The sequence below is a fragment of the Hyperolius riggenbachi genome, chromosome 9, assembly GCF_040937935.1.
Source record: "Hyperolius riggenbachi isolate aHypRig1 chromosome 9, aHypRig1.pri, whole genome shotgun sequence".
NCBI lineage: Eukaryota > Metazoa > Chordata > Amphibia > Anura > Hyperoliidae > Hyperolius > Hyperolius riggenbachi.
In genome coordinates, this window is record NC_090654.1 from 208,986,264 (window position 1) to 209,002,558 (window position 16,295).

General features: G+C 41.5%; 1 protein-coding gene across 4 annotated transcripts in view; it reads right to left on the reverse strand.

Annotated features, from left to right (window-relative positions):
• Nucleotides 1–16,295, reverse strand: part of FMN1 (formin 1) — a 405,926-nt gene that overhangs the window by 72,395 nt on the left and 317,236 nt on the right. For all 4 annotated transcript variants that reach the window (XM_068253927.1, XM_068253926.1, XM_068253928.1 and 1 more), the window contains one exon: nucleotides 3,085–3,146. In XM_068253927.1, the coding sequence (XP_068110028.1) occupies nucleotides 3,085–3,146 (62 nt within the window). The remainder of the gene's footprint in view (nucleotides 1–3,084; nucleotides 3,147–16,295) is intronic.

Below are 16,295 nucleotides of genomic sequence, written 5' to 3' on the forward strand. Positions count from 1 at the left end.
CCCATGACCACCTAACGCTGATTGGTGACAAGAACAGTGGGCAGAGATTAGCATGGAATGCGCGCATGGATCCGTGCGCATCCCCGCTGAGTTACGGAGCTCCGTTACGTAAACAGTCTGCCAGCCGCGATTGGAGCAGGCAGGCTGCAGGGACAAAAGAAACAGCTTTTTTCCTTTTGTACAGCGTTGCGATCTAGCGCAGCACTGTAATGGGGACAGACCTTTCACTTGGCTGACCCCTGGAGTGGCTCTAGGAGTTGATCCTAGTGCTGGATCTCGGAGGGAGGGACATTTAAAAAAAATAACATAATTTAGTAAAAAACTAAACTTTTGAAATTAATAATTAAAAAAAAAAATGACATCCCAGCAGCAATCAGATGCCACTAACAGAAAGCTTTGTTGGCGGCAAGGAAAGGAGGCAAGATTCATTTGTGTGCTAAATTGTATGGCCATGCAGCGAACTGTTAAAGCTGCAGAGTGCTGAATTGTAAAAAATGGCCTGGTCACTAGGGGGGTGTAAGCCTGTGGTCCTCAAGAGGTTAGCAAGTGGACCCCCAGATGCCCGTCCCTCTCCCCTGGTTGCGGGAGAGGGGGAGGCTTATCCGCCATGGACTATGCGGGCTGGTACAGCTGCAGGAGCGGAGCCCCACGTGGTCCGGCCTCCACATTCTGGCTTTTCCAGCCTTCATGGTGGACAATGTGTTCAAGTTGGGAAGTCAGTTTTCATAAAATGTATACAACGTGTACACAGAACTCAGAATGCAGTACAGTGTACTACAGCAAAGTGTTATTTTACACAGCTTAAAAAACATTTTTCCTAGGAAACTTTTAAAATCCATTTTCTTAAAAAGTACAGTTTTGTCACTTTTTATTTTTACATCATGCTTCTACTGATCTCCCTAACATACCTGACAAATTTGGTGGTAGAATGTACTGGGGCTTTGCTATTAACTGTGTAAATCGGCGCCATTGACTTCAATAAAACATGCCTTCAGAACATGAAATTCGGTTTCTGCCTGCAGAGCACCGGATTTTTCCGAAATCGGAATTTGGATGTTCCAATCAACCCCACTTTAACCAATTCATGTCCTACCTACAGTATATTCACGTCGTTGCAAGTGGCTTCTGAAAGCCACATGACGTGAATATAAGTTGTCCTCTTTAAATGAGCACAGCGTGCGTGCTAGCACGCACCTGGGCTCATCAACCCCCCTCCCTCTAACTACACTAATCCTGGATGCCTTCCCGGGGGTCCGATCCCCCCACCCCATGCCCGATCCCCTGTAATGACACCCCCCTCCTCCTCCATGCTGCGATCGGGCAGCATGGGGAATTACTAAGAAGATTTCCCACCTAATCATCTTCCTGCGCGGGGATCGGCTCCCCTCCATTCAGTACCGCTGACAGCCTCTATGTGCAGAATGGATCAGGTCCCGGCTTAATTACGTCATCAAGCCAGGACCCGATCCACTCTGCACATAGAGGCTGTCAGCGGTACTGAATGGAGGGGAGCCGATCGCCGCGCAGGAAGAAGGTTAAGTGGGGAAATCTTCTTTGTAATTCCCCATGCTGCCCGATCGCAGCATGGAGGGGGGGAATCATGCTGCTCTGTTGGGGGGGGGGGGGGGGGGGGGAAGGGGAGCAACACACATGGGATTAACAAGGGGGGAGGGGGGGTAAAGGGGCGCACACACCTAGCTATGGAGGGGGGGGAGGGAATAGACACATCCAGCCAGTTTTGGGGGAGAGGGGCCAAAGATATACATCTGGCTAGCTGGGGGGGAGGGGTACTAAGGCCTGGCTGGGGGGGGGGGGATATCCAGAGGCACATCTGACCAACTATGGGGGAGGGAGGCTTATGTAGGTGCACATCTGGCTAACTGGGGGAAGGATCAGATTATAAAGGAGGAAAAAAATAACTAAATAAAAGTCGGACACAAAATGAAAAAATGCATTTTATTTCCAAATAATTTATTGTCATCATACATTGTACTAGTATTGAAATTTAAATGGTAAAATAACCAGGGCAAATGGAAAAGTAAAATGTGTGGGTTTAACTTACAGCAGCAACTTTTATTTTCAAACTATAATGGCTGAAAACTGGGAAATAATGACTTTTTTCATTCTTTTACCCCTTGTTCCCTTTAAAATGCATAGAAAATGATATAATTCTAAGCAAAAATTACCACTCAAAGAAAGCCTAATTGGTGGCGGAAAAAACAAGGTATAGATCATTTATGTATGACAAGTAGTAATAAAGTTATTGGCAAACGAATGGGAGGAGTGTGAAATGTAGAAAATTGTTCTGTTTTTTAGGGGGAAAACCCCAGGGACACGAAGTGGTTAAGGTGTCAGCCTTATAGAGTTGTAGAAAAAAAGATGCGAAAAACAAAATTCAAAGTCTCCCAGTTGTTGAATGAGAGCTTTAAAAAGAGCTTTCCATGGCGGGTCAGAAACTACAGTAAAGGAAGCATAATTTGTTGGGAATGTTGTTCATCACCTGCATACCTAAGTACAGTACAGTGAGTACACCCCTCACATTTTTGTAAGTATATTATATATTTTTCATGGGCCAACACTGATGATATGACACTTTGATGCAATGTAAAGTTGTCAGTGTGCAGCTTGTATAACAGTGTTAATCTGCTGTCTAAACCACTGGCATCAAAAGTAAGTACACCTCTAAGTGAAGAATGTTAAAATTGTGCCCAAAATGTCAATATTTGGCATACAATGGGAATTGAATTAGGAAAGTCCTGCATCTTCAGCCACAGAATTAGAAGACCATTTGAAAATATGAAAAACAATCACCTGTCTTTATGAATATTTAGGGACAATTGTGGCAAGTAATGGTTGTCCACTAATGACAAAATCTACTGGATGTCCACAGCTTGACTGCGGTGTGCTCACAGTAATATAGCTGTGAATGAACCAGCATTACTTATGAATAGATTAATCGGTTAATTATTTTACTGTAACTTTGACTCTGGGGTAATCTCCTTTACCATCCAAAAACCTGATGGGATAAACAAAGCTAAACATTTCCTCAGATGTACAAAATTCCAGTACAAACAGGCCACTTACATTTTCATACAAGGCTTCCAAAGTCTCAAGATCCACCACAGAATTATTTAAATTTAGAACCGCTGCAAAAGAGAATACATGCATTACATAAGCAAAAAAAAAAAACCAAAAACAAAAAAACCCTTATATTTTCTTAATATTACCCTTCCGTTCCTATCAAGCTCTACTACATTTGGGTTCATGTACACAAGCATTGATGTTCAGGGCTAAAATGCAGCTAGATAACCTCAGTGTCAATCCATTGATCAATATAGACAGTGGTCTCATCTTTAGGCCACTTGCACATGGCTGCCAGCAACATTCAGGTGCAATTTAAATTCAGCCAATGGCTGTGTTTCTAACACCACAACACTCCACACACAGTGGTGTTATCCCACAGCAGAGAACAGTGACCTGTCACGTCTGAGCATGGCCGTGCTAAGATGTGATTCCATGGGGGAGCAGCTTCTTCATTCTAGCAACTGCGATGCAGTGTAGACAACTCAGAATATAATGTACAATTATTTGGCCAATTTGTGGGGCTGTACTTGAGACTCTTATCTACCAAGCTGAGCACCACGTGTGTAAAAAGATTCTCCTATTTATCACAACTTCTGGAATAACAACAGTAGCTCTGATTTATAAGATCTCAAAATATGCATCTTGTATAGAAGTTGTTACTGATAACCCCAATGTGGGGTGCCATTACTAAAAAAGAACCACATATTTTGACAAATCAGCATAATTTACAATAATGAACATACAGTACATTTATAAATTATTTTGTTGTAGGTTTCAACTCTGCTCTAAATTATTTCCAAGATTTTAACTCAAAGCTTGTAAATTTTCTAATCCCAGTATACTGCCCTTTCTTTATGATTTCATAAATAATATAGCTTATTTAAGTGTATGGAAGTGGATTATATAGGCATTCATTCAGTCTACAGAACCATCCCTCAACAGAGTATTAAAACTAGACTGACGTAATGAAGAGCTAAGGTAGTGCAAAATCAAGCTTCTTCCAGATTATGAACAGTTTCACAACTGTTTAATTTTACTTCCAGGACTGGACCTCCCCATTTCAAAATCAAATCAATAGGAATAGAAAAACAGTATGCACTCAGTAATAATCAGATATTTTATACAGTATGCATGCATTGAAAAGGAAGGACTGGTACACATGTATTACCTACCAACACATGAACTCACAGAATTCTAAAAATATTTTTTTGCACTTCTCTGAATTAATCAGTATTAAACTTAGTCCATTTAATAAACTTAAAGAGAACCTGTACTGAGTAAAAATATTTAAAATAAACACGAGGTAACTTCAAACGAACACTGCATAGTTACCTTGCCATCAGTTCCTCTCAGAAGCTCACCATTTTCTTCTGACAATAATCCCTTAAAGTTTTGACAAAATTTTGTCAGATCTGAAATATATCAGTTGCTGTCAGTAAAATATCAGTTGCTGTCAGATATAGCTGAGAGGAAAACTGATGTACCAGGTAACGTCCATGTTTCCCTATGGCTCAAGTGGGCAATGTTTCAGTTTAACTGTGTGCTGACCAGAAAGCGGTTATGGGTAATGGCCATTTTCAAAATGGAGCACGGAAAATTCCCTTGATCACAGTGAACAAACAGGACGCGGGACAGGAGAAAGACACTGAGGAGTAGACTACATGAAAGGTAAGTATAACTTGTGTATGCTTATTTTGACTTTTAATTCTCAGTTCAGGTTTTCTTTAAAGAGGAACTCCAGTGAACATTTTAGTTGGCAGGTGATGTAGCTGCTGCATGGTTTTGGGCAGTTGGAAACAGCTGTAACAGCTATTTTCCACAATGCAACAAGGTTCACAGACAGGAAACTGCAAAAAAAAGGTAAGTACTTTTCTTGTGGGAGGGGTTTCTTGTGGGAGGGGTTTCACCACAATATCAGTCATACAGCGCCCCCGATGGTCGGTTTGTGAAAAGGAATAGATTTCTCATGTAAAAGGGGGCATCAGCTACTGATTGGGATAAAGTTCCATTTTTGGTCGGAGTTTCTATTTAAGTGGAAACACGGCGAAATCAAAATGGATGAACACACAAGTATGTGGGTAACCAAGAGAGCGCATCCAAATTAATGTTTCACACTACTTCAGCTTGCTCACAGATCCAGATCTGCAGCAAGTATACTTAAAGGACAACTGTAGGGAGCTGCCATGCTTTTTTCCCTTTTAAGCAATACCAGTTGCCTGGCTATCCTGCTGATTCTGTCTCTACTTTTAGCCATAGACTCTGAACAAGCATGCAGCAGATCAGGTGTTTCTGACATTAATGTTGGAACTGACAAGATTAGCTGCTTGCTTGTTGCTGGTGTTATTCAGATGCTACTGCATCCAAATAGATCAGCAGGGTACTGGTATTGCTTAAGGGGGAATAAATATGGCACCCTCTATATACCTCTTGCTACAGTTGTCATACACTGGTCGATTGCCACCAGATCGACCAGAAGATAGATCTCTCTGTGAACGAATCCGATCAAAGGAGGGATCTATTGGCTGCCTACACTGCACACAGATTTTGAATAGAATCCACTATGAAACCGATTCACAATCTGTGGAGCTGATCCGGCCAGCGCAAGTCCCCCGGTCTCCGCTGCCTCTTCTTCGCGCTGGGCTCCAGCTTCACCTTACTCCTGTCGGGAGAAGTTTAAACAGTAGAGGGCGCTCTACTGTTTAATTAAAGTTCCCCTGACAGGAAGTAAGTGAAGCCAGCCGGAGCCCTGTGCGGAGAAGAGACAGCGGGGACATGCGCCGGCGAAACAGGCAATGTATTACCGCTAGCGTCGGACATTGGAACGCCGTTATCGACGCAGTCCCGATCCACCGGTGATCTAGCAAAATTTTCCGCGCGGACAGATCAACGGGAACGATCGATTTCGGATGGAAATCGTTCGTTCGGTCAGCGTTTGCGCAACGATTTCACAGCAGATTCGATCACAGTGATCGAATCTGCTGTATATCAGCGTGAAATAGTATAAGTGTATGGGCCCCTTAACTGTGTTGCCAGTGTTCTCACACTTGTTCAATAAATTGACTAAGTTTTAGTGTCCAGTGCCCTGTCTTCTACATTCTAGATATTGGTATATGCCCTGTGATTTACTGGAGTGCCATTTTGAATGCCAACAGAGTCTGCAACACTACATGCCTTTTTGAAGGGGTGTGTGTGTGTGTGTGTGTGTGTGTGTGTGTGTGTGTGTGTGGGGGGGGGGGGGGGGGGGGGATCTTTAGCCAGGAATATGCAATTCTGCATTTAATCATACCTTTTTGATTTCATGGCACAAACTGCTGAGAAGTGTTTTGAAAGCGTGAAAAAAAAAACCCTTCTTCCAGCAGCAATATACTAGTTTTATATTTTTAGTAGCATTATTATTGCCAACTACTGATACCGAAGTGTTTGAATGTTTTACCATTTTAACCCATTCAGGTTACGTCGTTCTCACGTGAGGAATGTTCACCTCCCATTCATTAGCCTATAACTTTATCACTACTTATCACAATGCACTGATCTATATCTTGTTTTTTCCGCCACCAATTAGGCTTTCTTTGGGGGGTACATTTTGCTAAGAGCCACTTTACTGTAAATGCATTTTAACAGGAAGAAAAAAATGGAAAAATTCATTATTTCTCATTTTTCAGCCATTATAGTTTTAAAATAATACATGCCTCCATAATTAAAACTCGCGTATTGTATTTGTCCATATGTCCCGGTTATTACACCGTTAAAATTATGTCCCTATCACAATGTATGGCGACAATATTTTATTTGGAAATAAAGGTGCATTTTTTCCATTTTGCATCTATCACTATTTACAAGTTTAAAATAAAAAAATATAGAAATATTTCATCTTTACATTGATATTTAAAAAGTTTAGACCCTTAGGTAAATATTTACATGTTTTTTTTTTTTTATTGTAATGTTTTTTTTTTTTTTTATAGTAAACATTTTATTTGGGTACTTTTGGGAGGGTGGGAGGTAAACAATAGATTTATAATGTAAATGTGTGTTAATTCTTTTTGTGGTTTTTTTCAGGTGTAGTATTACTTTTTGGCCACAAGATGGCGGCCATGAGTTTGTTTACATGACGTCACTCTAAGCGTAGCACGCGCTTAGAGTGACGCATCGGGAAGGAGACGGCCAGAAAAAGCTCAGCTTCCGAGAGAAGCTGTCGCTTTTTCAGCGGGGGAGAGGAATCTATGATCGGGCTCCATAGCCCGATACATTGATTCCTTGGCTACCGAATCCGCGGCCGGGAGTGCGCGTGCACGATCGGCCACGGGGGCGCGCGGCAGCGCGCATGGTTCCTGGACGTAGAAACTACGTCCAGGAACCAAAATAGGTTAATATTGATAACTTGATTCACTACTCCTTTACATTTTGGCCTCAATTCACTAAGCATTAATGCATTCAGTAATGCAGAAAACAGAAGATTTTACTGCACAGTTTGTAAAATGCTCATTTACTAAAGCAGTTACCACATTCAAAAGTAACATTACCAGCTAGTGAGGTAAATACCTCAATAAATGGCAATTTTCAAAGATTAAAGTATTCGGTAAATCAAGAAAAACATGTTTTTTTTATCTCCAGCTCTCACTTGTTGGTAACTTTTCTTTAGTTCAAACAGATCTCTAATTTTAATAAATATAAGCACTCTTATGGTATTCACCGCATCTTTGATTTTATTACTTTGGACTTGGTCAAATGCTTACTTGTGGTCCATGAAAGGGTTATGCAAGACAATATTGTAATCCATGTGGATTCCATGTGGAGAGATCAACTATCAATCACATACACAATCCTGTCTCAGCATCTGTATGTGATTGATAGTTTATCTGCCCAAATGGAATCCATATTGACCGTCTCATCTCACCTGCTCTGTGTACTCCACAAGTCTATTATACATTATACATTTTATAAACCGGGTTTGATTAAGTCATTTCTTTGATGTGGCTGCTCTTTTTTTGTTACCTTTTTTATGTACTGGTACTTCAATGCCCTTCCTACCACTGTTCTGTCATTCTCACGCCTTTGTACACAGCAACTCAGATCAGTTTTCTGTAGAGACCAGCTCCATGATTTTATAAAAGCTTGGCAGTTTGTATCTCGGCTCACCTGAAGCACAATACAATGTGACTAATGTAGTAGTTCCAGGTCTTTAAATTTGCTTGCGAAATGTTTTATTATTTTTTTACATTTGTAATTCAGTCAGTTTTGCATTATGTGTATTCTTGTTCACACAAGATTGTCTTAAAGTGAACCTCCAGACAAAAAATTGACTCAACAGCACTGGAAAGGCCTGGTGTTTCTTTAACTGTTTCACAGCATCAGAACTTTTTTTCTCTTATACAAGCCTCATTTTTAGCTGCACAGAAAAAAACTGCCCGGGCATTTCTCCCCTAATGCTGTGCAAAGCATGATGGGATTTCTGATGTTGTTCTCGTTCTGCTGTTTTGGTGCATTTATTTATTTATTTATTTTACATTTTGAATTTGACATTTGAAGCCTAGCACATGCAGCTGGGAGGGGTGATCAGGACACAGGACAGTTGGAACTGTGTCTCCTGCTCCCTGTCACCTTTCAACCAAAAAGATGGCTGCCCCCATGACAAAGATGGCAGCCCCCATGAATCACAAACATTTGCCTGTTCTTTTAAAATGGGGTGGGTAAGAGATTATATTACCTATATATTCTAATTAACATAACTAATGTAACTTAATGGCAGTATGTTTGTTTAGGCTGAAGTTCCCCTTTAAGTATATTTGAGGGTAAAAAAAAGGTAGGTGGTTTTACTTTCTGGTGATTTTTCGTTTATTCCTTTATCATGATCCCAAACGGCTGCCCACAGTCCACATGCAACCACAGTCAAGCCGGGTCACGGCCAGAGAACAAGGGTGTGAGGCAAGTACTGCAAACTGAAACCTTTGCAATACATTTGTATGCCCTGGAGGGAAGAGTTTGTATGTTTCCAACAAAAGTGAAATATGCAAGAGGTGCTATGCCCTGAAGGAAAGGGCTTGTATTTTTATGACAAAAGTGAAAAGTACAAAAGGTGTAAGAGGTGCAAAAAGTGTAACTTCCCCTCCCCCCAATACAGTCAATAAGATTTTCCCCATAATGGAACTCTATAATGCCATATAGGAAAACCGATTTCCTCTAGCAAGCGCTTAGATATATTTTGGGATGTATCAGTTATACATTGTGTAATGTAACATAAGAGGTCTAAAAGCAGATGGGACCACTTCACTTGTTCCCAAGTGATACAACCACAATATATTTTTAAGCAATGTTCCTCTATCCCGCGCACCAGACAGGCCAAGGATCTTGCAATCCTTGCACCTCCAACAGTCTGAAAGTGCTAATGTTATGAAGCTTGTCTGCATGAAACTTGCCATGTAATGCAAATTAGTCTCATTAAAACTGGTCTCCCCTGGTGTGTTTTCACTTCCCTCCAACGTTCACTGTCAGCCTCCTGAATATCTCACCTACACCTCCCAATAACTCCAAAAGGAAGCAGACGCATGCTGTGCGAGGCTGGTAATTTTATTGGGTTCCTCAACCTTTAAAAAATCCGTTACAAGCCTGGTCTGGTTTCTGAAATCCTTTTTTGCAGGGAAATTAAGGCAAACGTTTTTATGTGGCCCAACAGTGTCTGCTCGCTTCACGAAAAATTTATACACAGCAGTGTCATTAGAACAAACCTGCTCCCATTAGGACATAATAGCCGTCACATAGGACACAAAGCAGAGCAGGGCCCAGCTCCCAGGCAGGCGCTCATAAAACAGAAGGAAAAAATCCTGCCAGCAACATTTCACACACTCTGGTTATTGAATTGTTTCAAGCTGAAACTTTCCTTCTCGCACCTAAATTTAAAATGATTATACAAGCCTTCAGCTTGCTCACCTCATTGCTTGGAATGCAATGAAGGGACCACCAGGGATCCATTTTTTGTTTTTTTGTACGAGATCCAGCGGGGGAAACAGCTTCTGGGAATTAACAGACAGTCCAAATATTATCCTAAAAGCTTACAGAAATATCACATAAAATCATCATAAGTAGTGCCGGACTTCAATATGGAAGTTTTGGAGATGTTATCATTTATGAGGCGCCAATGCTATCTGCAATAATGTCACCATACCAAATCAAAATAAAACCTTTTCACACGTAATTCTAGGAAATGATCTCACTGTCTTCCACTAAAGAGGAGAATTAAAGTAGTCTTTGATGGTACCAAATGCAGCCATATAAGGCTAATAAAGACAATTTCTTAGGACGTATCTAGCTCTTATAAACAGCTTATAAAGCATACAGCTATATGCTTAATTCAGAAGATTAGCAACAGGAGAATAAAGCCATTCTATGTTGACATTTTCTTTCTGTACTCTAGAAAACATTTCACCGTTAGCCAATTCCCCTTCTCATTTTAAATTGTGTGGATCAATACCTACTAAAGCATGACTAAAGTTGGCCATGCATGCATCGATTTTTACCAACACAATCTATTTCTGTGATCAAATCTGTCAGTTATCTGCTACACACCAAACCACATTGATCATAATTTTGATCGATTCGCTGCAAAAATCGATCAAAACTTAGATTGGACCATAAATTCAATCAGGCACCGCAGGTAATGATTCGAACATTTGTATAGCGCTTTTCTCGGACTCAAAGCGCCCAAGAGCTGCAGCCACTGGGATGTGCTCAAGAGGCCACCCTGCAGTGTTAGGGAGTCTTGCCTTGAACACCTTACTAAATAGGCACTGACTCTAGCCAGGATTCGAACCTTGGTCTCCCCTGTACTGGTCTCCCTTAACCAGTACACTATCCAGGTGTGCAGCGGTAGATCATCAGCCCATAACGCTGCACTGTTATTGAACAGGGCAACGTTGCAGATCGATAGTTTTTCAATAGATGTCATGGTGAAGTCTATTGAAAACCTGTGTGCCTTGTATGGGGCAATCAATCTCTCTCTGATCAGATCCAGATCAGAGAGGAATCTATCAGTTTGCCATATTAGCCAAAAATTGAAACTTGTAAGGCCAGAATGAGTAAAATGTAGTCACCTTACTCAGCCATTAAAAGTCTAGACTAAATCAAAACAAATGAGATGTCACTGTAAGCAAGTGGAAATAATACAGTATTCATACTCCGTAATTGCAACCACATCACCTTGCCTTCACAATAGTCAAATACATTTTAATTGTTCAAGTTAAAGGCTGGTGGTGCAAATTTGTATCAAAATGCAGATGTGAAGATTGAAATGGTAATGTATGATAATAAGTAGAGTCTAAATCAAACAAACGTGTTAAAGGTTCCTTATCACAAAAAAATGTAAAGAATAAAATGCCCTAGAAGTTATTTTTTTCCTTTGATAAGGTCACTTACAGTAGATTGTAAACTAATCTTACAGATTTAGGACTAGTCTCTCTCCTCATGGGGGATTCTCATGGTTTTCTAGATTCCTTACAAAAACATTTCCTAGAAGTGTTGTAGGTAAAGGGTAATTTGGGTGCTGGGTGAAGCTGCCACCACACTATCTGCAATGCTGGCAATATTCTACTAAAGCTTTAACCTACAATAATTCTACTACTATCGGATTACTACTATAGCCCCTAATGCAAACCGTATGCCTAACATTACCGTAATTCGGGCTCTGGCAATTGCCTGCACCAAAATTAAGGAGTTCTTAAAGAGATTCAGGCAGCAGATAGCACTATCATCTACCATCCATTCCAAGTTTTTGTATGTGCATACACACCTCCAGGCTTTACAGAGAGATTGTAGACTTGATCCCTTGGGCAACTGTTTGGGACCAAGTGCAGTACAGCATAGTGTTTTGAGGTTGGGGGGGGGGGGCAAGAACAGCACAGTGTCCAACACTGCCTTCCAGTGAGAGGGGGTAAGGGGTAGTGTGGGTGTTCAAATTTGGGATCCTGCATTCGGAAACACGCATTAAGCTGAACACTGCATTTCAGCAGCCAAAGCAGTGGAAAGTGCCACAGGGTGTTTACTCACTTTCAGTTCATGCCATGCTTCACATGACACCTGCTGGCTTGAAAGGAGAAAGCACTACAGAGCGAAGCACAACGTAGGCCGCAACCCCGTGACACTGTCCACTAGGTTGGGTGCTGAAGTGCAGTGTTCGAACACCAACACTAGTAGGGAGGGGGACAACATGTTTGGCTGAGACTATCCGTCACCACGGGTCTCTCAGTAACATATCGGGGCAACTGGACATGCTAGATTCTCATCAGAGAGATGACTGACTGGCCACATAGGACAAGGATGCTCTAAGACCATTCTAGCATGTGTACCAACCTTAAGTGATGTTCTCCACCAAAGTGAAAAAGTCTTGCTGTAGCAACCTTGAAAAACATTTTTTTGCAGCTTTCCCAGTGATTTTCAGGAAACTTTCAAGCAATGAGATCAAGCACAGATGAGATAAACAGACAAACCAAAAAGATTGTCTTGAAGAAAATATATTGATCTTTCCAAACAGATTTTAAGAGGCATTCTCAAATTTCAATATGTTTCCGAACCCTTAAGTGAGTCCCTGGAACAGTCTCTCTGAATGCAGAGGAGAAATAAAACATCAAAGGAAGGTTTTTATACCAAACAGTATTTGTAGTCATTCTCATTTGGCCACATTTAGAACACATACAAGCGTCATGTCCAATTAGCGTAACAAGTTGAAAATACAAATAACGGCACATTCCGAACCAATAAAGTAAATAAAGAAATGCAATATCTCAATAGGAAAACATCAAAACTTCCAAATCACTGTTCATCCAAGTAATCCAAATTTATAACGTAGTTTCGGAAGAATAAATAACACAGCTTTGAATCACCAGGAAAAAGAGCGTTCAGGAAGTATCAATCCTCACTATTTACAAAGGCAATCTAAAGTAAAATGAGTAGATTAAGAGGGACTGTGTCTCAAAGAAAATCAGAGAACTAGGCAAATCTTTCTCATTCTTTTAGAGGAATAGTGTTTGTGTGTAGCAAAACTCACGGAGAGGCATGCAGTGTGATCAAGTGACAGATTTGTAAAACTCTGATCTGCTCGTCTCGATCATGTGTTAAAGCTGGAAGTGATTACAGAAAAATCACAGAAAAACAAAAACAACCTCTCTCTGGTCAAGCTGATCACATGCTCCTCCATCAGTTCTTGTATACAATTGCAACTGTATACGAGAACACCAGGAAGTGCAGTCTGATGCCCTCCTCATGCTTTTAGTTGTCTCCGACTCTTTGCGAACATATGTACTTCTGTACTGATGCCCTAGATAAAGGCAAATACTACCATGGCCTTGAAGATATCGAACCTTCTGGAAATTCAGATACAATGTTGTTCCTGTGCTTTCAGGACAGAGAACCATCTACATTGCTTGAACCGAGTGTGGAAACCTCAGTAGTTAGAAACCTCTGGATGGTCCAGAAGCCTCCCAGATGGGTTTGTCCACAACAGGGAGAGATTCCATAAGAACATTAGACAAACTTTTGTAAAATGGTTATAAAGGGACCCTGTATTGAAACAGTGGGTTGTAGAAGGATTTGGTAAACCTCTGAACCATCCAGAGGCTTCCCATTCTAAGTATGTAAAGGCCCATACCCACTACGTAATTTGTACGATTTTTACAACAACCAGCGATTTTTTTTATCTCACTACATGAGTATAGGTGCGCGATTACGTGAATGTTTGGTGATGCAAAGTTATAACGACCATCAAGGGGAATCGGATCTTTAAGGTCCCCGATGATTCAGCCCAAAGTACAGCAATTGCTTGACTTCCCATTCGAGTCACTCATATGCATGTACCCGCCGGCAGGAGGGTCAGTCGGGGAACACTCATTGTTGGGGGATGTCACTGGGATTCATCTTCCTGCATTGTCAGGTAAGTATTCAGCTTTACATTTCTTCCTTATCTTAAGTTTACTTTAAAACACAGAAACAAATCAAATAGTAATTTTGGCATGTACAGCAGTTTAGACAGCTGTGGTAAAGACTTCTCCATCTGTAAAGTCAATGACCCCAATTATTCCATTAAGCCTTGATGACCTTTAAGAGTTGTCATACTGTTGACACTTGCAAAGCTTAATTTTCTAAAGCTCCAAACATTTGGCATGGAATCACTCAATCATGGGATCTGAAAATTAAGCTTGTTAATGCATTGAAGCAGGCAAAGGCTGTAAAAATAATTGCAAAATACTTGCAACTTTTAACAAATGGCAAAGTAAACTTCAATATGGCTGCAATACATCTATAGGAGGGTATGCCTGACAAAGGAGTGGTGATGCACTAAGCAGGTGATGTATTAACAAACATGTCCTGCATAGAAGAGTCATCAATAGGAATCCTTACTGACCTCACAGAAAAAGTTTATATCTGAGGTTTGCATAACATATTTAAATATTATGGGTAACATTTAGTCATCCCTTAAAGTGGAATGAAAACCAGCAATTCTTCTTTAGGCTGCTTACACACTAAGACGTTACAGGCGCACGTTAGTGCGCCTGTAACGCTCCCCCAACGCACAGCAATGTAACACAAGTGGGCTGTTCACACAGCCCACGTTGCGTTACATGTAACGCTGCACGTTCTCCGGAAAGTGCAGCATGCTACGGCGTTGGAGCGGCTATAGCCGCGTTAGACTGTTTGCACATGCGCAGTGGGGGGCGGAGAGGAGGCGGGGAGAGCCAGCTACAGTAGCCGCGCACATGGCTACTTAATATTCACTGCACTGGCGGCCGCTGATTGGCCGGCGGGACCACGTGATGCGGAGTGTCTCGCTTCGCATCACGTGGTCCCGCTGGCTAATCAGCGCCACTCTGGGAGACATTATAGGAATCGAGCCGCCTGACGCGGCTCACTCTACCGTCCTCACTTGCAGCACCATACGTTGTGTTCGGTGCACGTTATGCGACCTTAACGTAGCACCTAACGCAACGTCTTGGTGTGCAAGTAGCCTAAGTCTAAAACATTATTTACAGTATGTATGAGTAAAGGAACCACCGCTCGACCCCACCGGTGGATAATTGTGCTGGACCGGGTTAGCAAAACCTCAGGAACACTCCAACAGAAGAAAGGTCCGCACCAATTCACCACGAATCCTCTTTATTGTTAGGACATATCCTGTATTAAAACATGGAATCTCAAACTGACATGTTTCGGACCTACTGGTCCTTAATCATAGCTGAGTTTGCATGGAAAACCTTTGACATATTAGTACACACCCGGTCCATAGCTCCACCTCCTATCCACCTCAATGAGGGCGGTGTCACTCAAGAAGGCAGAGCCAGGGTACAGGTCAGTTCCAAAAAGTGCATTAAAACAATACAACACAATATTAAAACCGAAGTAATAAAAAATATCAAACTTGTTCTCAAATGAGAACAGGAAAGAGTAAAGCAGTAGCACAAAGCAATGGATAGAAAGGACACATGCCCTAATAGGCCAATGTGGGCATAAGAGATATCATTGTGTGGTAAGACTCACATCCCACCTAGCATTAAGGCCTCGAGGGACTCTAGTGTCCAGTTTAAATATCCACATAGCTTCCCTCCTGAGTAAACACTTATAAAGATCCCCACCCCGTTTAGATGGAAGAACTCTTTCTATACCCTGAAATTGAAAACCAGTCATGTTCCCACCATGTACATCCCTGAAGTGTTTGGCGACTTTAGAGACATTGGTGGTAAGCCACCCTTGCCCTAGGTAATGTTCCGCTACTCTCTGCCTCAGCGGCCTAGTAGTACATCCAACATACTGAATGGAACATATACTACACGTGATAAGATAAATCACGTCTTTGGTTCCGCAGTTAATGAACTGCTTTATTGGAAAACTACGGCCGCTAACAGCAGAGACAGCGGATCTTGTTTTTGTGTGTACATGGCAATATCGGCATGTGGGGACATTACATCTAAAAGAACCTGTCAGGGAAAGCCACGTGTTAGAGCGTTGCGTTGATTCAAACAAACTTGGGGACAGAAGTCTGGCGAGAGTGGGTGCCCGTCGGCTAGCCATTCTAACACCTTCATTAATAATGGGACATAGACCTGCATCTGCCTTGAGTATGGGTAAATATTTGGTGATAATACCTGTGACCTCTTTATACTCTGCCGAGAAAGTGGTCACTGCTTTGTGCTACTGCTTTACTCTTTCCTGTTCTCATTTGAGAACAAGTTTGA